The following is a 27,069-nucleotide window of genomic DNA, read 5'->3' on the forward strand; positions in this document are numbered from 1 at the left end:
TAACCAGGGGAGAAGACCCTGAAGTCACCTCAGTTTTAGACCTCCTGCCACTTAGTGACTGGAACTTGGGCAGTGTCCAGGTGCATCTAAAATAAGTAAAAAAAAGATAGGTCATATGAAATGTTTTCAGTGGCTGCAACAGGTAATTTAAAATATGAGATTAATTTTGCAATGCCGTGTATTTATCTGTAATATCTTTATTAAAAGAAGTAGATATAAATCAACAAACACTTTTCAAATACTTTAACATTCCTTTTTTTGTAACGGATAATATTTTAAAGAACTAAAAAGACATTGAGCCGACCTCTTCATCCATATACAGCTATATACAGTACTTTTGGAAAAATGACACCGGGCACAAATCCAGCAGCAACAAAAACAGTCAGGGAAGCTTGCATGCATTCTTTAAGATTTGCAGGTAGCGAATTTGTTTTCTTGCTCTACAATTTCATTTCTAATTTCTGTCACTTTCTCCTCCAGTTCTTTTAATCGACCAGATTTCTCTTCTTTAATTTTGTTTAGATCATTGATCTTCTTTTCCAGATCTGAAAGCAGAAGATGGAATTTGGGTTGTTTATATAAAGCATTTTAGCATGAACTTAAATTGCAGCCTCAATGGTTTTCAGCACTGATCTTCTGAGGGGGGTCCCTCCCAAATCCTTCGGACCTTAAGAGGACTGGAGAGGACCCCTCTCACCCACTGAAGAGCATGAGAACTGAATATTCAGGCCCTCATGATCAAAAGCAAACTCTGGCGCTAGAGGCTGTTAACGCCATACTAGCGCCAGAGTTTGCAGCCGACCCATGATCAGAGCCCTTGAGCGCCTGAAACAGCGCACTCGAGGGCTCTCAGCGCAAGTAGCATGCAAATGCATGCTAAACAGGGCTTCTAGCGCAATTAGCTTGCAAATGCATGCTAATTGGCGCTTAACGCATTCATCCCCAATGATCAGCGACCAGTGCGCCAAAGAATGGGTTGCTGGCCGCAGCAAAATCAATGGCAGCTCCGAGCTGGCGTTAGATTTTGCGAATCATTGGGGAGGAATGGTGAGCCCTGTCCAGCATGCAGTTGCATGCTGGCAGGCCCCCCTTTCCTCCCCAAGGCAAACGCGAATGGGGGGCTGGAGTTCCAGTGGACCTCCGGTCCCCCCGGCGATCCCTCCCCCCATGTTCACGGAGGGCTGGAGATCCGGTGGGTCTCCAGCCCCCGAAACCCCCAGAAATCGTTGATTGGCTGCCTCCGGCCAAAGGATCTTTTCCAACTGTGATCCATCGACGGGGGGGGGGGGGGGGGGGGGGCTGGAGGTCCGGTGGACCTCCAGCCCACCCCAAATCCTCCCCCCAGCATTGTCCTTAGATTCCCTGGTGGTCCGTGGTGTGCTGTGGTGTCGTGCCGGCCCCCCTCCCGGCCCCCCTACCTTTTGTTGGAGGAGGGACGCAGCCTGCCTGCCTCCCTCCTCTTCCAGTCAGTCGACGCCCAAAATGGCGGCGCCCAACACCACCCACTGCATCCTGGGATGCACTGGGTGGGGCTACAGACCATGTAAGGGAGCGATTCCCTTACATGGTCTGTAGCCCCGCCCAGCGCATCCCAGGATGCAATTGGCGGGGCTGGGCGCCGCCATTTTGGGCGTCGACTGACTGGAAGAGGAGGGAGGCAGGCAGGCTGCGTCCCTCCTCCAACAAAAGGTAGGGGGGCCGGCACGACACCACAGCACACCACGGACCACCAGGGAATCTAAGGACAACACTGGGGGGAGGATTTGGGGTGGGCTGGAGGTCCACCGGACCTCCAACCCCCCCCCCCCCCGTCGATGGATCACAGTTGGAAAAGATCCTTTGGCCGGAGGCAGCCAATCAACGATTTCTGGAGGTTTTGGGGGGCTGGAGACCCACCGATCCTCCAGCACCCCCCCACCCGTCGGTGGGTGGGAGGGTGGGAGAGGGTTTGGCTGGCGGCGGCCACGACGTTTTCTGGGGGTTTGGGGGGGCCTCGTTGTTCGGGCCTCGGGGCAGGCTGTTTGACAGGTTTGGGCTTTTGACAGCCCAGACCTGTCAAACAAGTGCGGGAGGATTGTGCTGAGCGCATGCTCAGCACAATTCTCCCGCACTTTAAACATGATAATCAAAGATAATAGCGCTGCTTAGATTTGCATGCATTATCTTTGATCATCGATACAGAAAAGCCCTGCGCTGTCCCGGCGCTATTTTTAGGGCGCTGTTTGGAACAGCGCAGGGCTTTTGATCATCTGCCCATCAGCCTTGCCCCTAATCCAGGCACATTATTAAGGAGCATAGTTAGGCCATTTTTTTTAGCTGTATGCATATACAAAAAGTATGCTTACAGTTTGCTCTGTAAGCACATGCCCAGATTTTAAAGCAAAAATATACACACACACCGTTGCTTTGAAAATTACCCAAACAAAATACATCTATACCTGCTGTTTAGCATGTAGCATTTTCAGGGTTATTTTACACACACATGTGCTTGAATTTTCAAAAGTATGAGTGTCAATGATGAGAGAGGGAGCACAGCCTAAGTGGTGGGGTTGGAGGGAAAAGAGTTGATTCAGGGATTGAGTTGGGAAGGGGGCAAGAAGGCACTTGAAATTGACAGAGAGGGGCCCCAGGTAAAGATTGCATTGGATTGGACTGGATTTATTACTTATAACCCGTCCTTATCCAGGGTGGTAAACAGGGAAGAATGGGAGCTGCACAATTCAATGGGACAGTGGAATGTGAACTGGGGGTTTGGTGAGGGAACATAGACTATGAGGGTGGGAGGGGAAATAGGGAGTTTTGGGGAGAGGACAGAGAGGACTCAGTGACTGAATGTGAGAGGTAAGCTTAGGGATTATGGGGGAATGATTAACAGGGCCTAGGAGATGTCATGGGGAGAAAAGAATATCTGGAGAAAAGAGAGCATGGATTCATATTCAGTGGGGAAAGGGTAGGGCCTGGGGCATTTATGGGTAGAGCTAGAGGAAAACAATGGCCCCAGCTAGGGAGGGAAGGATGGGAACTGAGAAGCCTGGAGATGGGAGAGGAGAAGCTCAAGTATTGAGGGTGAAAGTAAGGAAGAAATAGGATAGGGAAGGAAGAGATGATTGGTGAGGAGAAAGCAGGACTTGGTGGGTTTAATAAGGGTGAGAGAGTGACAAGTTGGGATTGAATGGGAGAATGAGAAGTTGGAGTGGGGAGCATGCTCCTTGAGTTTGCGTGGAAGGAAAGAAAGGCTTCAAGATTAGTTAGAGTGGTGAGCATGGACGTGGGGATTGGATGGACAGGGAAAGACCAACAAGAGCCATTTGATAAATGTGGGGGCCAATTACATGGGGGAAATAAAATCAATTTACCCCTAATGGAGTTAGAATGCTGAAACATGGTCATATGGAGTTTCTAGGTTATTATGTTAATTGGTGCTGTGTAGTTTTTAGGTTTACTTGTAAGAATAAATAATTACTTTTCATTTTATTATATTCATTGTGGTGTTCATTGGGTGGTAGACCTTTCACTGTTGTGTCTGGGCTTTTTCACAATGTGCCTGCCTAGTAGTGGAGGAAGTTTGTGATATGACACCAGAATTAAAAAAAAAATTGTATGGCGTTGTATGGGGAAATGTACTATTCAGTACTGTACCCATTATTGGGGGAGGGAGGAGGGTTTGTGTGCATGCAGAGTACGTTTTTATATTTAATTCCATGATGAACGTGTGTGCAGTGTGTCACATATGCAAGTGTCATCTGTCAAGTGTGTCCTAATGAAAAAAAGATGGAGACCATTGTCCTAAATGGATACATTTGTTCAAATAGTGTCTGATAAGTTTCGGCCTTCCCCACCTTTGGCTACTAATCTTAGGTGAATAACATTTTGGCCTGGCATCAAAAGTTATCTACGTGTTGTATCTGAATTTTTAACCCAAAGCACTTTTGCAGTTAGCATTGGGTGCTAAGCATTTAATTGCTTTTGAATACTGACTCCATATTTTCAAAGCACTTAGACTTACAAAGTTATGTGAAGGGGCATTTCGATAAGACAGCTAAGTTGGGCTTTGGACATTTTGTGCTAAATGTCCAAAATCTGAATGGGAAATATGGCAATTTTTGAAACTGCCAAGTCAATTTTTTTTTTTTCAAAAATACTGTTTGTAGCAAGGTTTTGTGCTCTGAGTATTTATTTCTTTCAGGACATTTTTGAAAAAAACAAAAAAAAAGTGCAAGTGAAAAACAGAAAATCAAGCCATTGGGATGTAGGAGGGGTCAGCATTTTTAGCAGACTGGTCCCCCAGACATCCCAGGAGAGCACTGGGTCACCCTAGGGAGCACTGATGTGGATTCATCTAAATGCTCCCAGGTACACATCTCACCGTTGCTCCCTTATCTTGTCTTCTGAGTCCTCTAAAACCCACTACCCCCAACTGTACATCACTACAGTAGCCCTTATGGGTGAAGGGGGCACCTCTATGTGGGTGTAGTGAGTTTTGGACGATTCACAGTTTCCGCCACAAGTGTAACAGGTAGGGGGAGGTATGGGCCTGGGTCCATCTGTCTACAACTACCTCTATACTACTCTGGGGACCAGCATGCTGCTCTGATGGACCTGGCTATAACATTTGATGCTATCATAGAGGCTGGTGAGTACTATTTTTATTCACATTTTTTGGTGGTGGTAAGGGGTTAGTGACCACTGGGGGAGTAAGGGGGGTCCATCTGGTCATTTAGGGCACATTTTTATGCCTTATCTCTCTATATAAAACGCACCTCCAACGTTCTAATGAAGCCTCTGTTAGCCAACATTCTAAAGTGAAGGGGGTGAGATCGCATTGTGTCTGCCCCGCCCACGCGTCAAACGTGATGACGTTGAGGGCGGAGCAATGACACTCAACCAATCGCAACGCTCGGCAGCGAAGCGTCAGGGAAGGAGGCGGCGCTCTCGACGTCTAGCCTTCCCTTCGCTGTGTTCCGCCTTCTTCTGACGTCAAGGATGACGTCAAAAGAAGGTGGAACACAGCGAAGGGAAACCTAGACGTCGGGAGCGCCGCCTCCTTCCCTGACGCTTCGCTGCCGGAACCGGCACGGAGGTAAATTTAAAAACAAGAAAAAAAAAACCAAAACAACCATGTTGGGGGGAGAGAAGAGGGTGGCCACTAAAGAACAACAATGGGAGCGGGAGGGCAGGGGAGAAACGACAGCATGGATGCGAAGGGGGGGGGGGGGGGGAAGAAGAGGGCGGCCCAGGCTGGGACATGGGAGAGAGAGGAGCATGGATGCAAGGGGGGTCATGAAAGGGAGACAGGGGACTTGCTGCAAAAGGATGAATGGAGGCGGCAGGGGACAGAGGAGCATGGATGGGCATGGATTGGGATGGCAGGGCTCAGGAAGAGAGGGCAATTGCTGGAAAGGGTTGAATGGAGGGGGCAGGGGACAGAGGAGCATGGATGGGCATGGATTGGGAGGGCAGGACTCAGGGAGAGAGGGAAATTGCTGGATAGGGATGAATAGAGGGGACAGATGGGCATGGATGGAAATGGATTGCAGGGCAGGCCTCAGGGAGAGAGGGCAATTGCTGGATAGGGAAAAATGGAGGGGCCAGGTGACAGATGAGCATGGATGGGCATGGATTCGAAGGGCAGGACTCAGAGAGACGGGAATTGCTGGATAAGAATGAATGGAGGGGACAGATGGCCATGGATGGATATGGATTGCAGGGCAGGCCTCAGGCAGAGAGGGGAAATGCTGGATAGGGAAAAATGGAGGGGCCAGGTGACAGATGAGCATGGATGGGCATGGATTGGAAGGGCAGGACTCAGGGAGAGGGGAATTGCTGGATAGGGATGAATGGAGGGCACAGATGGCCATGGATGCATATGGATTGCAGGGCAGGCCTCAGGCAGAGAGGGGAATTGCTGGATAGGGATGAATGGAGGGGCCAGGTGACAGAGGAGCATGGATTGGAAGGGCAGGACTCAGGGAGAGGGGAATTGCTGGATAGGGATGAATGGAGGAGACAGATGGCCATGGATGGATATGGATTGCAGGACAGGCCTCAGGCAGAGAGGGGAAATGCTGGATACGGAAAAATGGAGGGGCCAGGTGACAGATGAGCATGGATGGGCATGTATTGGAAGGGCAGGACTCAGGGAGAGGGGAATTGCTGGATAGGGATGAATGGAGGGCACAGATGGCCATGGATGCATATGGATTGCAGGGCAGGCCTCAGGCAGAGAGGGGAAATGCTGGATAGGGAAAAATGGAGGGGCCAGGTGACAGATGAGCATGGATGGGCATGGATTGGAAGGGCAGGACTCAGGGAGAGGGGAATTGCTGGATAGGGATGAATGGAGGGCACAGCTGGCCATGGATGCATATGGATTGCAGGGCAGGCCTCAGGCAGAGAGGGGAATTGCTGGATAGGGATGAATGGAGGGGCCAGGTGACAGAGGACCATGGATTGGAAGGGCAGGACTCAGGGAGAGGGGAATTGCTGGATAGGGATGAATGGAGGAGACAGATGGCCATGGATGGATATGGATTGCAGGACAGGCCTCAGGCAGAGAGGGAAAATGCTGGATAGGGAAAAATGGAGGGGCCAGGTGACAGAGGAGCATGGATGGGCATGGATTGGAAGGGCAGGACTCAGGGAGAGGGGAATTGCTGGATAGGGATGAATGGAGGGGACAGATGGGCATGGATGGATATGGATTGCAGAGCAGGCCTCAGGCAGAGAGGGGAAATGCTGGATAGGGAAAAATGGAGGGGCCAGGTGACAGATGAGCATGGATGGGCATGGATTGGAAGGGCAGGACTCAGGGAGAGGGAAATTGCTGGATAGGGATGAATGGAGGGGACAGATGGGCATGGATGGATATGGATTGCAGGGCAGGCCTCAGGCAGAGAGGGAAAATGCTGGATAGGGATGAATGGAGGGGGCAGGGGACAGAGGAGCATGGATGGGCACACACACACACACTCTCTATCACACTGTGTCTCACATACACACTTGCACACACTCTCATTCTCACACACACACTCTCTCACAAACACACTCTCTCTCTCACACACTCACACTTTCACTCTGACTCTCAAACAGTCACTCTCACATACACTCTCCCAAACATACACACTCCGAGGAAAACCTTGCTAGCGCCCGTTTCATTTGTGTCAGAAACGGGCCTTTTTTACTAGTTTGTTATAAAATCTGGTCTAGACCAAAACTATGAATCTCCTCAGGCTTTGCCCGCACACTCTGCAACTTATTCCTGGGGGAGGGGCTACACCTAATGCAAGATGAGAAGCAGGTGAAACATTGAGTCTTCCCAAGCCTTTAATAGCTGTAGTGACTGACTGACTAGCCAGTCACTCAAACTGCATCAGGATTAGCTTGCCACACACCTTCTAAGATCAGTTGCAAACACCTTATTTGGTTGTACATACAATTTACCTCCCATCTGGCTACCCACTTTATTTATCCCAAAATGGCTTTACCTTACCCGTTTTGTCTGTCTATATGATTCAATTGTGCATGGCCTCTCTTCTGCTTATTAAGACGTTTCATTTGTGTGGTTCTGACAATTTGAATATCAAGTTTGTTACAGGAATGTTCTACTGTGCTGCTTGTATTGGTTTATCACTTGCATTCTGCTGACATTGTGAGTCTCATTTTTATTATATGAGTACTCTATTTTGCTGTATTGTATGTATTGTGGGGGCAGTTTTCTCCAAATGATTTTGTTTTGCACATACCATGACAAGAATGAACCTCACTCAAAAGCTAGAGCATGTGAAGAATGATCTCAGCCTCTCAAATACACTGCTAATGCTCACCGTAGTACTTGCATTGTGCCAAAGAGAGCTCCTTTCTGGAGTTCATAAGATGTAACATGTAAAGGCAGTTGATCCAGGTGCGCTTGGAAGTTCTTTTTGATCAAACCTGTGGCACCCAAAATGATGGGAAATCTTTCTGCCACATTTTCTTAGTCTTGGACTACATTTCTTGGTACTTGCGGATTTTCCCTCTCTCCATGTGATTCACTAAGTAATCGCTTGGGGCCGACACCTCTATAATCAATGCCGTTCTGGTGTTTTTCACTTTTACAAATTAATTTAGTTTGACTTTTTTCCAAATTTACCTCACTATTCCAATTGTGTATTAGGCTGACATTTTGTCATTTTATTAAATTGAAGTAGCCTATGTCCAGCTGCTCCTACCGTACACTACTTTTGGTGAACCTCTTCATAAAAACAGTTAATAAATCCTAATAAATAAATAAATAAATAAAAATCACCTGCTATCCGTTGAATTTTCTCATCTGTTTCTTTAACCAGGTTTTCAGCCTCTTCCTTTAAGTTCTTCACTTTGTTTAGTGTTTCTGCCAGATGTTCTGTATTATTGTGCTCTTTCTTGAGGATGACGTATTTATCTTTCAGGGCCGTAAGTTGCTGCAAAGAAAATAGATGCATATTAAAATTTGTATCATGATAGAGGTAATTCTATCATGTGGGTGCTAACATTTATGCACTGAATATGCAGGTAAATGATTAGAATAATGGCAGGGGCCATACCCAGGGTTGTGCATGTAGTGCAGCTGTATTGAGAGGTTCTGGTGGGTTGTCCTAAAGGATATATTTAACAGATCACTGGAGACAGGAGAGTTTCCATGGAATTGGAGAAGAGTTCATGAAGGGTTTATCTTCATAAAAGCGATAATGTTGCTGCATTGAGAGGTTCTGGTGGGTCATCCTAAAGGATATATTTAACAGATCACTGGAGACAGAAGAGTTTCCATGGAATTGGAGAAGAGTTAATGAAGGGTTTCTCTTCATAAAAGTGATAATGTTGCATTGATGACACGCCTCACCCAAGAAGCACGAGATGAGTTAGTGAAAAACAATTTCACAGTTTTACAAGACTATATATAGTAATTAGGTTCTAGAAACTGGGACCCAAAGAGCAGAAAATTCCTAATTTTGTGGATCAAAGTTTAACTTTATCTGGAACTTTCAGTAATCCCAGTTGTGATGAACACAGATTTTTCAATGGTACATAAGGTGTCAAAAGATCTTTTAAATATTTAGGACCTTCTAACTAAATAGCAGTGAAAACAAGACATACAACTTTACATTTTAAATGTTGTTCAACAGGTAACCAATGTAATTCCATCAAAACTGGTTCTACTTGATCAGAAATGTTTTTCTGCATGAGAGCCACGCAACTATGTTTTGTTATCTGTTGGTCTTTCCACCTAACACTTAGGAGGCTCACAATAAACAGCATTGCACTAATCCATTTGTGATGTTAGAAAGACGTGTACCAATAAAGTTAAAATATTTCTTCTCAAAAGACAGCTAACTCCTTTTATCAACTGCATACTTGCAAACCCTGATCTAATTATAGAAGAAATTTACTCTCCAAACTCCAGCTTATTGGCCAGCCAGACTCCTAAGTTTTTCACTACTACTTTTTCAACCAAAACTTTTCCATTCAAGACAGGTGCTTGGGTAAACCTGTTTAGTTGTCTGGAAAACCACATAAAGTATCTTCTATGTTTAACTTAAGTTCTATCTCCTTGAACCAGCAGGATAATTCTGATAAACAATCATTCAAGAGAGTCAAGGCATTACTTTGCTCCTTTTCAATTTCTAGTCACAGCTGTATACCCTCCGCATATATATAGCAAGATGCACCTGCTTTTGAAAATATTTCCACCACAGGACCCAAATACAGATTAAAAAGCAAAGGAGATAAAACTGACCCTGAAGTAACACACAAGATAATGCAACAAGATCCAAACATTGTCCCTTCCACACCACCAATTTTGAAAGAATGATGCTATCCATTTTAAAACTAGTCCTTGGATACCTACTTTACTCAATCTAGTAAGCAGCAATGTATGATTTATCATACCAAATGCAGCTGTGAAGTCCTGTAAAAGTAAAATCGCATCCTTTCCTTTGTCCCAACTACACCTAATGTCATTCAGCAAAAAATCAAGAATGATCTTGGTACTGTGATATTTTCGAAATCCTGATTGCCTATCATTTAGGGCACATGTGTGTTCCACGGAATTCCAAGATCTGATTATATATGGTTTCCTCAATAAGTTTCCCCATAAATGGAGTTTGTGAGATTGGTCAATAAGATGACTAGATATTTTTGACACTGTTACCTCCTTTGAGGATAGGGTTAATAAAAGTCTGTTTCAGTGGAGTTGGTAATATACATTGCACTGAAGATAAATTAATCAAATAAGTCTGAGAAGATGTGGGAATCTATAGGTCAGTAAGCATTACCTTGGTGATAGGAAAAGTCATGGAGATACTGCTGAAGGACGGGATAGTGAACTTTCTAGAATCAAATCAGTTGCAAGATCTGAGGCAGGATGGTTTTACTAAAGGAAGATTGTGCCAAACAAATCTGATTGAGTTATTTGACTGGATGACCAGAGAGCTAGATTGAGGACAACTGTTGGATATGGCCTACTTAGATTTCAGCAAAACCTTCAAAACTGTTCCTCATAGGAGGCTTATAAATAAAGTGAGCACTCTAGGGGCTAGTCCCACAGTGGTGAACTGGGTCAGAAATTGGTTGATAGACATCAGCAGGTGATGATAAATGGAATTCACTTGGAAGAAAGGTGAGTAGTGGTGTGCCTCAGGGATCAGTTCTAGGACTGATTCTTTTCAATGTCTGAACAATATGGCTGAAGGGACAGGAAGAAATGTTTGCCTGTTTGTGGATGACAGAAAGATTTGCCACAGATTGGACCCTGGAGGGAGTAGATAACATGAAAAATTATTTATAAAAATTAGAAGCATTGGGCTAAAGCTTGGCAGTGATGCTTTAAAGCAAAGAAACGCAGAGTGATGCATTTTTTTCATGCAAAAATCCAAAGGAGCTATATATGATAGGAGGAGAGAGGCTGACGTGTATGGAAGAGGAGTGGTACCTCGGGATGATAGAGTCTAAGGATCTCAAGATGGTGAAACAATGTGACAAGGCAGTGGACAAAGCCAGAAGAATGATAGGCTGCAGAAAGAGAGGCTTAACTAGCAGAAGGAAGAAGGTGATAATGCTAATGCCCACTTCAAATACTACCATATTTTTCTAAGGATACAAAAAGAATGAATTGGTTCAGAGGAAGGTGACCAAAATGATATAGGGTCTGCACGAGAAGACTTATGAGAAGAGACCTGAAGACCTGACTACGTATACCCTAGAGGAGACAAGAGGCAGGGGTGATACGATATAGATGTTTAAATACTTGGAAGGTATTAATGAGCAAGCAAATCTTTTTCAAAGTTGAAGCTATAGAACTATAGGACACAAAATGAAACCGTAAAGAGATAAGCTTAAAAGCAATATCAGGAAATACTTTTTCATTAAAAGGGTGGTGGAGTGGGAAGGAAAGGGGGAGGGAAGGGGGGAAAATGTATTGACGTTTATGGGAACTCCAGTTGTTGGCCTTTTGTACTATGATATATGTACAGTGGTGGAAATAAGTATTTGATCCCTTGCTGATTTTGTAAGTTTGCCCACTGACAAAGACATGAGCAGCCCATAATTGAAGGGTAGGTTATTGGTAACAGTGAGAGATAGCACATCACAAATTAAATCCGGAAAATCACATTGTGGAAAGTATATGAATTTATTTGCATTCTGCAGAGGGAAATAAGTATTTAATCCCTCTGGCAAACAAGACCTAATACTTGGTGGCAAAACCCTTGTTGGCAAGCACAGCGGTCAGACGTCTTCTGTAGTTGATGATGAGGTTTGCACACATGTCAGGAGGAATTTTGGTCCACTCCTCTTTGCAGATCATCTCTAAATCATTAAGAGTTCTGGGCTGTCGCTTGGCAACTCGCAGCTTCAGCTCCCTCCATAAGTTTTCAATGGGATTAAGGTCTGGTGACTGGCTAGGCCACTCCATGACCCTAATGTGCTTCTTCCTGAGCCACTCCTTTGTTGCCTTGGCTGTATGTTTTGGGTCATTGTCGTGCTGGAAGACCAAGCCACGACCCATTTTTAAGGCCCTGGCGGAGGGAAGGAGGTTGTCACTCAGAATTGTACGGTACATGGCCCCATCCATTCTCCCATTGATGCGGTGAAGTAGTCCTGTGCCCTTAGCAGAGAAACACCCCCAAAACATAACATTTCCACCTCCATGCTTGACAGTGGGGACGGTGTTCTTTGGGTCATAGGCAGCATTTCTCTTCCTCCAAACACGGCGAGTTGAGTTCATGCCAAAGAGCTCAATTTTTGTCTCATCTGACCACAGCACCTTCTCCCAATCACTCTCGGCATCATCCAGGTGTTCACTGGCAAACTTCAGACGGGCCGTCACATGTGCCTTCCGGAGCAGGGGGACCTTGCGGGCACTGCAGGATTGCAATCCGTTATGTCGTAATGTGTTACCAATGGTTTTCGTGGTGACAGTGGTCCCAGCTGCCTTGAGATCATTGACAAGTTCCCCCCTTGTAGTTGTAGGCTGATTTCTAACCTTCCTCATGATCAAGGATACCCCACGAGGTGAGATTTTGCGTGGAGCCCCAGATCTTTGTCAATTGACAGTCATTTTGTACTTCTTCCATTTTCTTACTATGGCACCAACAGTTGTCTCCTTCTCGCCCAGCGTCTTACTGATGGTTTTGTAGCCCATTCCAGCCTTGTGCAGGTGTATGATCTTGTCCCTGACATCCTTAGACAGCTCCTTGCTCTTGGCCATTTTGTAGAGGTTAGAGTCTGACTGATTCACTGAGTCTGTGGACAGGTGTCTTTCATACAGGTGACCATTGCCGACAGCTGTCTGTCATGCAGGTAACGAGTTGATTTGGAGCATCTACCTGGTCTGTAGGGGCCAGATCTCTTACTGGTTGGTGGGGGATCAAATACTTATTTCCCTCTGCAGAATGCAAATAAATTCATATACTTTCCACAATGTGATTTTCCGGATTTAATTTGTGATGTGCTATCTCTCACTGTTACCAATAACCTACCCTTCAATTATGGGCTGCTCATGTCTTTGTCAGTGGGCAAACTTACAAAATCAGCAAGGGATCAAATACTTATTTCCACCACTGTATGTATATACGGGTGATGGTTCATATGGATCTTATCATCAATAAAAAAGAGTTAAACATAAAAGGGCGGTGGATGTCAGGAATGCCCTTCTGGTGGAGGTGGCTGGGAAAAAAAACAAACAGTGATAGAATTCAAAATGGCATTGAAGATATACAGAAGATCAGATCAAAGAAAACAAATACTCAGTGTATCTGAATGTAACTTACCTTGAGCTACTACTGAAAAGGTGTGAGCAAAATAAAAAAAAATGACATAGAGAAGTGTAACCTGCACAGAGAGGCAGGCATAATCATAAACAAAGGCAAAGTGGAGGGTAGTTTACATGGTCTGCACATAGTGGCAGGTACGACTCTAGCCACCTTGCTGGGCAGAATAGATAGGCCATGCTGGTCTTTATCTACCATCTGTTACTATATTACTATAACCTTATGTGTATGAGTTATGTGTATAAAATGTTCAGCAAGCCAACTTATGTGTTTTGGCTTGCTGAAAGTTATGTGGTGGCCATGCCAATGAGAATTCACCCTTTGATTTCCATATTTTAAAATTTTGATAGTTTTAGAACAGACTGTTAAAACTGGTTCCGATGTGTTTTACTTCCTTGGGAAGTGTCTTCTAAATGGTATCTGACAGGGCAGTACCAAGGGAGGGTATGTGTGGCAGTCGATTCTGATTTCACAAGAAAACACTATAGCAAAACAAAAAATGTTCACAAGCTATCAGGCTCATTTTTGAAAGAGATGGACGTCCACCTTTTGACATAAATTGGAACATGGACGTCCCCAACTGCAGTCCTGGAGGTGTGGTGAAGGCTGGACTTGGGCGTGCCTAAAACTTGGGATGTTTTGAGCCATAATCGAGAAAAGCAAGGACGTCCTAAAGTAAAACTTGAACATTTTCAGCTGGACGTGTTTCTTTTTACGAATAAGGCACAAAAAGGTGCCCGAATTGACTACATGACCACCGAAGGGAATCGGGGATGACCTCCCGTTACTCCCCCAGTGGTTACTAACCCCCTCCCACCCTCAAAAAACATCTTTAAAGATATTTTGTGCTAGCCTCTATGCCAGCCTCAGATGTCATACTCAGGTCCATGACAGTGCATGCAGGTCCCTGGAGCGGTTTTAGTGGGTACTGCAGTGCACTTCAGACAGGCGAACCCAGGCCCATGCCCTCCCTACCTGTTACTTTTGTGGAGGAAACAGCGAGCCCTCCAAAACCCACCAGAAACCCACTGTACCCACATATAGGTACCCCCCCCCCTTCACCAATAAGGGCTATGGTAGTGGTGTACAGTTGTGGGTAGTGGGTTTTGGGGGGGTTCAGCACACAAGGTAAGGGAGCTATGTACCTGGGTGCCCAGTTGGTGTCCTGGCATGTCAGGGGGACCAGTGCACTAGAAATGCTGGCTCCTCCCACGTCCAAATGGCTTGCATTTGGACGTTTTTGACTTGAACGTCTTTGGTTTCGAAAATCACCGAAAGTCAAAGACGTCCATGTCTAAGGACGTCCAAATTCAAGGACGTCCATGGTATTTTTGAAACGAAAGATGGACGTCCATCTTTTTTCGAAAATACGGTTTTCACTGCCCCCGGATTTGGACATTTTACAAAGACGTCCAAATCCAAACATGGACGTTTCTTTTGAAAATGCCCCTCCATGTCTATGGTGAAAATAAGAGCCAAAGATCAGAGTGTTGTAAAAATGCCTTCAACCTGTTCTATGTTTTCTTCATGGAACAACGCAAACTTTGAAACAGATGCTATACCGTGTTTGCCTCTGTAGCTCGATCTTTTGCAGTTTTGGCATCTGCATTTGCCTTTTCAGCCTGGTTTCTGTTCATAAGCGTTTTGGTCTGCAGATCTAAAATTTCATCCTTCAGATCTGAATGACTCTTTTCAAAGCTCTCCAGTTTTGCTTCCGTTACATTTGCATTTGCCTGGGCCTAAGAGAAAATGTAAATATACAGTGCAGTTTTATTCCCTGTAGTGCCTTTTATGCAGCTATATCCAAAGGCACAATACAATCACATTTGAAAAGGCAAGTAATTATAAATATTTATTTATTTATGACATTTATATCCCACATTATCCCAAACAATATTGAGTTCAATGTGGCTTACAATATATAAGTAGTACAACCAGTATAAAGTTATTAAAGTATAATACATAAAATATTTGAGTAACCAGAAGTTATGAGAAGCAACCACATATAGTTGATAAGAGAAATTGTAATTTCATGTAATCTTGTTGACTTCTAATTGAAGTCAGCTAGGAATTCCACCATTGAAGACCCGATTCTATATAAGGCACCTAAAAAATCAGCGTGGTAAATATTTCCTAGATTTAGGCGCGGTATATAAAATATTATTAGTTGATATACCAGTGCCTAAACCTACGCACCTTCATTTACACCAATGAAAACGTAGCATAAACCCTGTACGTAGATTTACACACACTGGGCCATATTCTATAACTATGCATGTAAATTTTGGAATGCCCATGAAACACCCATAGCCATGCCCCTTTTGAACTGCGCGCTTTAGAATTTATGCGCAGTTCATTACAGAATAAGCTTGGTGAGTTGTGCGTGTAAATTTTAATTATTACCAATTAGGGCTTATTATTGCTTGTTAAGCCAGTTAAGTTACACACGTTGTTATAGAATACATCTGGATTTTGGTACGGATTTCTAGGCATGCTATATAGAATCCAGGGGTTAGTGCCTAATAGGTAAAATCTACTGAGTAAACTGGCTTATAAATTGGGAAGTGGGGTCTTAGGTAGTCTCTAGCTTTATAAGTAGCATTGCGCAAAGGGAGTTTGATGAGAGGTTGCATGTAATCTGGGGCTGTACCTTGTAATATTTGAAAAATAAAAGCACATAATTTTGAAAATGATCCTTGCTTTTATGGGAAGCCAGTGTAATTGAAGTAATAATGGTGAGGATCTATCAAAATGTGATACTCAAAAGATTAATCTAGCTGCACTAATCTAGCTGTACTGTTTTGTGCAGTTTGGAGTCTTTTTAGCAGGTACTCCTTGCAAATAGCATTGCAGTAGTCAAATTCAGTTAGGACTAGGGATTGGACAAGTAATCTGAAGGTATCTGATGAGAAGAAGGGTCTGATTCCAAATCTAAAGTGCACTTTATCTGATCAGACCAAGAAAAACACTCATAAGAAGAGCGACTACAAAAGCATTGTTCTCTTAGTATTTCTACTGAAACTAAAATTAGTCTATTGTAAGGTCCACGCAGCCTGAGTGTAATTTAGACTCATTGGGAGTGTCTATTGGGGTACAAAACTTTTCTTTTACCATCCCCTGTCACTTTCTATGGGCCTGCCCTTTCTTTGGTCATGCTGTGGAAAGAGTTTCAATCCAAACTTACTGTTCCCTGATTTTGTACAAGATGGGAGTACAAAAAGAGGTCAGATATTTTGAAAACGTATATGTTGAGATCTCATTTTGCCTGAATTTTGTCTTTTGACTAAAAAACAAAACAAAACCAAGAGCATAGAGTGGATGTAAAAAAAAAATACCTGTTGAATTCCAGATCTAATGTCTTGTATGTCATTATTTACTCTGTTGAGTACATCTTGAGTCTTCCTTTGAGCAGACTGAGCTTGATTCAAGTCATCCTTTATCAAATTAATGTCCTGCAGGACATTCTCTGCTTTTCTAGAATAAACACAATTATTTTATTTAACCAATACAATTGTATGAAAGCAACAACAACAAAAATATATAACTAAGATTCATTCAGGCAAAACAGTTCTAGAATTAATTAAAAGCTTAGCAATTCAATAAATTGGTGTGTAGGTGCCACAGTGGGATGCACTTAGTGCCAATTCTACAATGGTTTAAGAAGGTGCCTAAGCTGTTTTAGAATACTAGCACAAAGCCGCATTGGTATGCCAAATGTTAGGTGTGCCCACTTATGACAGTTCAATGTGTGGTGTAAGCAGACATGCCTAAGTGCATCATGCAACACACGCAATTGAGAGTATTTTATAAGTTGTGCACGTAGCTTGGCAAATCACCATGACACACCCATGCGTCACCAACATGTACACCCTCCTACAGTTGTGTGCCAAGCAATTTAGAGAATACAACTTAGCAATTATGCGCCTAACAGCCAATTACTGGCACCAATCACATATGTAAGTGTTACTTATTCTGTAACCTAGGCACGCTATTGGCACCTAAATTCAGGTGACTGCTAATACAATTGCTTTTTTTCATTATGTAGCTTCACACTATTCCAAAACCTGTGGGATAGTTGTGTCCATCAGCCAGCAGGTGGAGATAGAGAACTGAAAACTGAGCTGAGACATCTCACCCTCATTCCAGGTCCTTCCCTTCCTCCTTAAGTTTACAAATCCCTGAGGTCCAATGGGTATAGGGCAGAAGTGATTCCATCATGTCTGCCCTTTCTGGTTCCAGATTCAAAATCGCACCAGTAACCCCTAGCGTTTCATTTAAGATAGCCTTTTTGCAGTCTTAGATTAATCTGCTTAGCTATATGGTTAGGGCTTCTAAAATAATCTCCCCTATTTGTGATTTCCATATGGAAATATCAACATTTACACGTGCATATTGCAGATTGTGCACACACAATTTACAGAATACTAACTAATGGCATTTATGCATGTAATAACTAATTAGTGCCAATTAATACCAATTATAGCGAATTAGCAACTAATTATTGTTACACCTACAACCGGCACTATTCTATAGCTTGCATGCATAATTTTGCAATCTAACACCTATGGCACTATGGGCACATTAGTGTTTTTAACATGCATAAATGCTTTACGCACATTAAACGCTACTATGTCCATTGAAATGTATAGGCGCGTTAGCATTTAACGAGCCTTAAATTTACAGCACGTTAAAAACACTAACACACCTTAGTAAACATACCCCTAAGTGTAAATCGGACATATAAATTTACAGAATAAGGGGTAAATGTATATAAAAAAACATTTTTAATATCGACCCGTCAGCTTTTTGAATATCAGCCTCCCTGTTTTTTGCTCATGTCTTTCAGAGTCCACAAACAAATTATAGGCAGTACTTTTTTTTTTTTGGACTGAATACTTTGAGAACTAATTGCAGACGTTTTGAGTTACTGTTTTACAACTTGTTGTTTGGCCCTTAATTATTCTACATGTTGTGCTTGTCTTGTTAGTTCTCTTGAACATTTTGCTCAAGACCAAATTTTTAAAAATACAGTTTCAGAGACATTTGTAGATGTTGATTTTTGTGGGACTCTAGAAACAATGTACCTGAGAATAATATTCTCCCTTTATAAGACTTTTCTTTTGCATGGTAAGGTGAATGAGCTACTGGCACTACTTGACCTCATATTTAAAACTTAAAATGAAGTGCTTACTCTGCTTCTTTGGCTTTTGCAGCAAGTTCTTGTGCATCTTGCAATTGATTTTTTAGCTTGTTCTCATTTCTTCCATAATCGTCACAATATGCCTTAATTTTGTTGAGCATACTTATTAGATCTTTTGGAGATGTGGGTAGAGTAATGGCTAGAACATGATTTGCAACTTTTTCTATGTCTTCAGGAGGCACAAACCCATCTGTAATAAAATATTTATATTAGTAATTGATCAATTTTCTTCTATATAGCATTCAGAATATGAAGGTAGAAAAAGCTTTATGGTTGATCCAGTCTGCCCATCCAAACCAACTGCTAACTTTTACAATCTCTTCCTCTCCCTTAGAGATCCTTAGTGCTTACCCCATGCTTTCTTGAACTTAGATACTGTACTGTCTCCAGCATTTCTACTGGGAAGCTGTACCAAGTTGCAAATGGGATAAAGGTTGGAATTATGTTCATAGAGGGGTCTTTGGTTGTCTGATGGTCCCCTGCCAAGAGACCAGGAGGAGGAAAAGGGGAATCCTGAGTGAGGAGTGTGACCCTTGGCTGTAAAGGAGGGTTCTGGCTTCTGAAAGCGACAATGGGGATACTGTCAGGCTTATTTTGAAAGAGAAGGGCGCCCATCTTTTGACACAAATTGGGAGATAGGCGTCCTTCTCTCAGGGTCGCCCAATCGGCATAATCGAAAGCCGATTTTGGGCTTCCCCAACTGCTTCCCGTCATGAGGACAACCAAAGTTCCCGGGGGCGTGTCGGAGGTGCAGTGAAGGCGGGACTGGGGAGTGCCTAACAGATGGGCGTCCTCGAGCGATAATTGAAAAAAGAAAGGCGTCCCTGACGAGCACTTGGGCGACTTTACTTGGTCCATTTTTTTGTTACGACCAAGCCTCAAAAAGGTGCCCGAACTGACCAGATGACCACTGGAGGGAATTGGGGATGACCTCCCCTGACTCCCCCAGTGGTGACTAACCCCCTCCCACCCTGAAAAAAACAATTTTAAAAACATTTTTTGCCAGCCTGAGATGTCATATTCAGGTCCATCGCAGTAGTATGCAGGTCCCTAGGAGGGGAGGAATGCGTGTGTCAGCGGACAAATTTTAAGGGAGTGGAGTGGAGGAGTGGCCTAGTGGTTAGAGCACTAGTCCTTTAATCCACAGGTGGCCAGTTCAAATCCCACTGGTGCTACATGTGTAAAGGGGGTGTCGGAGGCATAGCAGGCATGGACATCCTTCTCACAGAAACATCCAGCCCTGTTTGATTATGCCCCTCTGTGTGTTCTACGGGTGGGCAGAGGAGAGACCTAGCCCCTGGAGCAAGGGATTGGAGTTAGGGAGAGCTCAGTGCCAGGATCAGGGTAGATCCAGAGGGGGAGATCACCGCTGGAAGAGGATCAGAACAGAGCCTGTAGAGATTGAATTTGTGCTGAGAAGAAGAGAAACAGCCACTGAGAATAGCACTGCTTAACAGGATAGGAATGGACAAGTGAACTGTATATTCATGCATATTTGGTGCCCCCAAGGTATCCCTGTAAATATACCTGAGAGGAAAAGTGGTATAGGAGTTCCCCTGAGGAACACCAGCAGGATTGGATCTAAGTTGGAGTTTCTATAATGTTTGGACTGCTTAATAAGGTTTAAAGGACTGCCTGTTGCAGAGTTGGAAGAAATAAACAGTTTGAGTTTGCAATAAGCTATGTCTACAGTGTATCTTTGAGCACGAGGGTACAAGTGCCTCCCAACCCCCCAAATCGCTATTCCAGACCATAGACCCACTCCCAAGCTCAACTGTAGGCAAACTGGAATGGATGAGTGAGGTGAGAATGGCCCTGAATGTGAAACTGAACTGATCTGCTTTGTGGCCCAGGGCTGGAGCTAGCGCAGGGGTGAGACCCGGGTTACAATAGTCTTTACCATTTTGCCCAACACTGACATCATGCTCACTGGTCTATAATTTCCCAGATCACATCTGGAACCCTTTTTAAAAACTGGTGTTATTTTGGTCACCCTCCAATGTTCCCTACCATACTTGATTTTAAAGTACTCCAGGGAGGGGGTGTCTCTGGAAGGAAGGACAACTCCTGTTCAGGAGGGAGGGAGGGAGGGAGGGAGGGAGACAAACAGGACAAAGCACAATATTCGCTTACATCAAAACATGTTGTCATTATCAGCTAAAACCGAAAACATGTCCGAAAATTAAAATAACCTTTCACTGAAACCAGGCAGAAAAATGATTTTGGGCTTGTTTCAACACCATAATTGATACAAAAACTGAAATTTGGTCAGTCTCTATCCCAGATAGTACCCGCTCCCCCCCCCACACACAGTTAAGACTCCATCTTCCCCAGATAAGCCTCTCAAGTATCACCCTACCCCCAAAGGAATCCCCCAAACAGGAGGAAAGTGAGAAAGGATTTGATATACTGCCTTCTATAGTAAAATTAAAGTGGCTTGCATAATATATACAGGTACTTTTTTTTTGTACTTGGGGCAATGGAGGGTTAAGTGACCTGCATAGGGTCACAAGAAGCTGCAGTGGGAATCAAGCCCGGTGCCCATGGTCTCAGACCAATGCACTATCCATTAGGCAACACCTCCACCTCCACCATACCCTGACCATCAGTTTAACTCTCGAGGCCTCCTGGGACTTACCTCAGGATCTCCCTGGTTGACCAGTAGAGCAGAGTAGGAGTGTTCACCCTCTGCTCCCTCCTTTATAGCTGGCAAGTTTCAAAATGGCATCTACCACCCCTAGTGGTAGTCGTGGTACTACTGCTAGGGGTCAAATGCTGTATAAAATGCAATTGCCCTTATATGGCGGGTTGATCTCCTAGCGGTAGTACCACAAGACTGCTAAAAGGGGTCATAGGTACAATTTAAAAACCCAGTGGTTACTGGGACGGGTGTGTTGGAGGGCCACTCCTGCTCTGTTCCACTAAAATACCAGGGAGATACCCAAGTGCATCCTGGGGTGGGGAGGTCAGGGTATGGTGTTTGGTGGTGCTTTTGTTTGAGGGAGGTTCTTCTTGGGGGCTGGGTGATCCTTGGAGGTCCTTGATTCGGGGGAGGTGCTGATTGGGAGGGGGTGACCGGTCGGGAGAGTTATGAGAGGGGAAGAGGGGGTCAGGAAGCGCTGCTACAAATGCTTCATTTTAACATTTTTTGTGCAAGTGCACCCTTATAATCTGCCAAGACATCTAACAGGAGCTTGTGTGGTGTCTGCTCTATGTAGTAAATGCAGGGCGGATGTTGGCCACACCCCCTACATACTGCACAGGCTTTGCACTTATAGCATCTTAAGTTTTAGACTTAAGGTACTGTAAATGCAAACTCTTACTGCACTTTAGTAAATATGTCCCTTGCAGGCTTATTTTCAAAGCACTTAGCCTCCCAAAGTTCCATAGAAACCTATGGAACTTAGCCTCCCAAAGTGCTTCGAAAATATGCCTATTGGTGACTTAGAAAAGAGCAGTAATGGACATAGATTTGACCAAGATGGCAGAACTCAGAAAACTCAGGAACAGAGCCATTTTATCTATCATTATTACAGTAGTACATAAGAGCAATTTCAACACCTTGAAATAGAGACTTGCATATAATTAAGCTTTTCAGATGCTTCACATCTTGGTTATCAACACATCAGAATAACTCTTAAGCACAAGGTTCTCAACCCAGTCCTCGGGACATACCTCGCAAGTCAAGTTTTCAGGATACCCACAATGAATGTGCATGATACAAATTTGCATGCACTGCCTCCTTGGTATGGATATTTATTGTGGGTATCCTGAAAACCTGAGTGGCTAGCAGGCTTATTTTCGAAAGAGGAGGGCACCCATCTTCCAACACAAATCGGGAGATGGGCGTCCTTTTCTCATGGTCGCCCAAATCAGCATAATCAAAAGCCGATTTTGGGCATCCTCAACTGCTTCCCGTCATGGGGATGACCAAAGTTCACGGGGGCATGTTGGCACCATAGCAAAGGCGGGACTGGGGCGTGATTAAAAGATGGGCGTCCTCGGACGATAATGGAAAAAAGAAGGGCATCCCTGACGAGCACTTGGCTGACTTTACTTGGTCCATTTTTTCTTGTGACCAAGTCATGAAAAGGTGCCCGAACTGACCAGATGACCACCGGAGGGAATTGGGGATGACCTCCCCTTACTCCCCCAGTGGTCACCAACCCCCTCCCACCCTAAAAAAAACCTTACAAATATTTTTTTGCCAGCCTCTATGCCAGCCTCAAATGTCACACCCAACTCCATGACAGCAGTATGCAGATCCCTGGAGCAGTTTTAGTGGGTACAGTGCACTTCAGCCAGGTGTACCCAGGCCCATCCTCCCCCACCTGTTACACTTGTGGTGGTAAATGTGAACCCTCCAAAACCCACCTGAAACCCACTGTATCCACATGTAGGTGCCCCCCTTCACCCCTTAGGGTTGTGGTAGTGGTGTACAGTTGTGGGGAGTGGGTTTTGGGGGGGCTCAGCACCCAAGGTAAGGGAGCTATGCACCTGGGAACAATTTGTGAAGTCCACTGCAGTGCCCCCTAGAGTGCCCGGTTGGTGTCCTGGCATGTCAGGGGGACCAGTGCACTATGAATTCTGGCACCTCCCATGACCAAAGGGCTTGGATTTGGTCATTTTTGAGATGGGTGTCCTCGGTTTCCATTATGGCCGAAAACCGGAGATGACCATATCTAAGGATGACCATCTCAACCTTTAGGTCGACCATCTCTAAGGTCAACCTATATGTTGAGATTTGGCCATCCCCGACCGTATTATCGAAACAAAAGATGGACGCCCATCTTGTTTCGATGCCCCTTCGCGGGGCCATCCTGCAAGGATGCCCTCATGAAAACTTGGACGCCCCGTTCGATTATGCCCCTAGGTGTGTCCCGAGGACTGGGTTGAGAACCCCTGTTCTAACCTAAAGACAGGATAAGGGAATTTTATTAAGAAATTATTTTATTTTCTGGGATGTATGTAAGACTACAGTTTACTGCCTATAAATATGCGACTTCACCAATAATTTGCCACTGTCAGCTAAGGAAAGGACAATCAAGTTCAGGTTATTATTCTTTTCTCTATTTCATAAAGAGTGGTGGCCAACTATTTTCGATGAACTCTTACCTAACAGAAGTTGTTTCACTTTATTGATGAGATCTTTGGTATTCTCCTTCTCTCTTTCTGTTTGATTCAAGACTTTTACTAGTGTCTCATTTAACTGCAAAGCTTTAGCCTTTGTGTCTTCTGCCATTTTTCTAATCCTTTCAATCTAAAAACAGACATATAATTTAACATAGATTTAAATATTTCAAGGAATGCAATAATGCTTACTCACATTGAGGCAGTATCACAATAACCATTAGCATAGTAAGAAGGAAGATCTGGGTATTGTCTTATCAGGAGCACCACCCAGGAGCGATGTGGCTGGCAGGGATCCCCAAGCCCTGCCAGCTGGAGACTCCCAGCATCTCTCCTCTCCCCTCACCCCCAAAGATGGTGGGTCTCTTAACTGCAGTCCCGTTCCCCCCAGTACCTTTTAAATCCTTGTATTTTTCACCGGTTATCTGGTTATCATGCATACTTTTACACATGGGGTAATTTTCTAAGAAGCATTTTACATGAGTATACTGTCAATAGGTTCAATTATGTCTTTATAAGATTACCTTCATAATACCTATTTAATAGAGACAAATATGAGCCTATGTGCTTTGATTTAGCTTTGGGTACAGAAAGTGGTATATAAATAAATAAATAAAAAATTGCCTCCCTAAAAAGCTCTCGCATAATGCTACATCTATTCTGAGGCAGGTGAACCCCTATATACTACTGTTCGGAGTTATAAAAGGAAGCACTTGATGCATCAAGTGTTATATTCAACATCAGTTCCCTTGTATTTTAAGCAGGTGATTGTTGTGTATTGCCCGTTAAGGGCTTTGCGTTCATAAGTACAGAAGTATTCCCATACTGGGAAAGACCAAAGGTCCATCGAGCCCAGCATCCTGTTTCCAACAGTGGCCAATCCACAGTTGGAATCTTTAATGTTACTTGCAAATGAAAAATTTAGTACTGTGAAATATGATTTGGCTCGAGCAGCAGCATTCTCAATTGCTGGTCCACAGATGTAGAATGATTTGCTTGGATTTGAATGTGTAGAAGTATGGAACAGTTCTGCAAGGATTTGAAAACACATTTGTTTGTAAAAACATGGGGTTGACTCCTTTGCTATGGACTTGTTAAGAATATTTTCTGGTTTTTTGTGTGTGTGTGTGTGTGATTTTATTATGTATGTACCTTTGTGATCTGCTTAGCTATAGGCAGAATAGAAATTTTTAAAGAAATAATAAATAAATAAATTCAAATATCCTCGCCTTACATTTCTTACTAACCATATTATATGTATTTGTTCTAATTTAAAGCAGAGCAGATTCCAGGTATAATAACTGGCAGTTAGGTCAGTGATCTCGACTGCCTCTTTCTCTACCTGGAACACATATGAGAATTACGTTTCTAAATCACTTCAGGCATACCTGGTACTCTGACTCTTGTACACGAGCCGTCAGATTTCTTAATGAGGAATCTACTTCATTAGCTTTATCCACTGTGGTCGAAGACAATGGCAGAGCTCCATTACAGTTTTGACCACCACATCTTCTGTTTCCATAGCTATCACGACATAAGGCTCCACCACACTGAGCCTGGGCACAGGGCAAATCCCCTCCAGCCCCACAAACCTACTCAGAGAAGAAATAGGGGAATGAGGCCAGCCAATATATATTTTGTAACGTTCTTTCCAGCAATCCAAAACTACTACTACTACCTATCATAGGGAATCTTTTACTAAGCCATGGTAGTGATTTTAGCTCATGATAGAAATCAGCAGGCAGTAAATACTGAGGAATATAATGGGCATCTTGGCGTTTACCACCAGCTGATTTCTACCGTGAGCTAAAAACGCTACTGCGGCATAGTAAAAGATCCCCATAGTAACCTAGTAGATAATGGCAGTTAGTTATCTAGTTATTCTTGTTGACAGTGCATGGTATGGATATACATTCATTTGAAACTAAATAGGTAATGTCAACAACAGTTCTTTTGTTGTTTATTGTTATTTTAGACATGAAAAGATGAAAACAAGTCCCCCAATTTTTTTTATCATGTCGTCAATACTGCAAATTATTCTTCAATAGAATGCACTACTGAAAGATGATGCTTGCTATCAAAGAATAGTACAAGCTACTGACAACACAACAACCCAAAGCAAAAAGCTTTTTACAGCAAACACATGAGTAAACAAGATATAATCCAAATATATATACGAGTTTCCCATCAATTTACATAAGACTCATATATAATAGTTGGATTAAAAATGGAAATGACATGACAAACAAAGTAAAATTAAAAATGTTCCTGTGCACACTCCTACTACAGAGATATACGTATTAGAATCAACAGCCAAAGAAGCTTCTTTGCGTGGAGGATATCTCTTCTTAACCAAGTCAGTGTTGGCCCACTTTTTCATTGATTCTCTACCATACTGGGTAGATGAGATTCTCCTTTTCATAGTGATGTTAAATGTGCACAGATGCGCAACTTAGTAAATAGGGCCCTTTGTTTGTACCTGAGGCAAATGATGGTTGAGTGACTTGCTCAAGGTCACAAGGATCATCAGTGGAATTTCAGCCCAGGCTTCCCTGGTTCTCAACCTGCTACTCTAACCACTGGGTTACTTCTCCGTCATGCCTTCTCAATTGATTTAACTGAGTTAAAGTTTCTTGGTGTGTTACTACGTTAAGGCTGAGCTGGAAAGACAGATCTTTTCCCCTGATCACAGGTCAACCATAATAATGTGGTTAAAATTAATATAGGCTATTTTTTCAGGTCCCTGAGTAGTTTTCTCGACATTAACAGAGACATGTTTAAATTCTTATTGAACGGCAAGTGCTCAAGGGTCACACTTAAGCTGCTAATACAGTTTAAGGAAGGTTGTGCCTTCTGTCACTTGGGATTGTATTTTTAATTTAATTTTTAAGGTTTTCCAAATCCAACTAAGGCAAACTAGAACCACGCAAATCACCTGAAAATGATGATGTGCTTGCATACAAGCAAAGATATTAAATCATGCGTGGAGAGCAAAAATGAAGTAGTAACATCACATGTGGGTTTGATTGAACTTTATCCTCAGGGTTAAATGAATATTTTCAGGCCTGGTCCAAAGTTACCAAACTCTTTGGGTTTGATCCTGCATTATATCCTCTTTCACAATTATTTACCTCTACAATGGAATCCCTATTTTAATAGGTTTATTCAGAAGGTGTACGTCCTGAGAGAGTTCTGCTTTCTTCTCTTCGAATGAGCTGTGTGTGTAGTTCTGGAGGAGAGCCACTATCCTGGCTTTTCCTTTTATGTGAATTATTTTATCCAGGTGCATTAAGCAGACTCTTGCTTACTGCACTTGAATTGATTCTTCATCAGGCTAGAGCCTCAGAGTGTGTGGGGGAGGGGCAGTGTGTTTTTAAGCATTTACAGACCCTTTCAGGAAAATTCATTCCTAACAAAGTTTTGCTTCAAGCTAAGTGTGAACAGCAGTTTGTTCCA

The 27,069-nt window shown here is 43.5% G+C and overlaps 1 protein-coding gene across 1 annotated transcript in view; it reads right to left on the reverse strand.

Annotated features, from left to right (window-relative positions):
* Nucleotides 1-201: 201 nt before the first annotated feature.
* The window catches only part of LOC115458808 (laminin subunit beta-4-like), a gene marked incomplete at its 5' end in the record, with an annotated part of 105,632 nt that continues 78,764 nt past the window's right edge, over nucleotides 202-27,069 (reverse strand). The window contains 7 exons of the mRNA XM_030188621.1: nucleotides 202-545; nucleotides 8,285-8,438; nucleotides 14,846-15,022; nucleotides 16,619-16,757; nucleotides 18,475-18,673; nucleotides 23,599-23,743; nucleotides 25,002-25,205. Of these exons, the coding sequence (XP_030044481.1) occupies nucleotides 406-545; nucleotides 8,285-8,438; nucleotides 14,846-15,022; nucleotides 16,619-16,757; nucleotides 18,475-18,673; nucleotides 23,599-23,743; nucleotides 25,002-25,205 (1,158 nt within the window). The remainder of the gene's footprint in view (nucleotides 546-8,284; nucleotides 8,439-14,845; nucleotides 15,023-16,618; nucleotides 16,758-18,474; nucleotides 18,674-23,598; nucleotides 23,744-25,001; nucleotides 25,206-27,069) is intronic.

Source organism: Microcaecilia unicolor, unplaced genomic scaffold, assembly GCF_901765095.1.
Source record: "Microcaecilia unicolor unplaced genomic scaffold, aMicUni1.1, whole genome shotgun sequence".
Classification (NCBI taxonomy): Eukaryota; Metazoa; Chordata; class Amphibia; order Gymnophiona; family Siphonopidae; genus Microcaecilia; species Microcaecilia unicolor.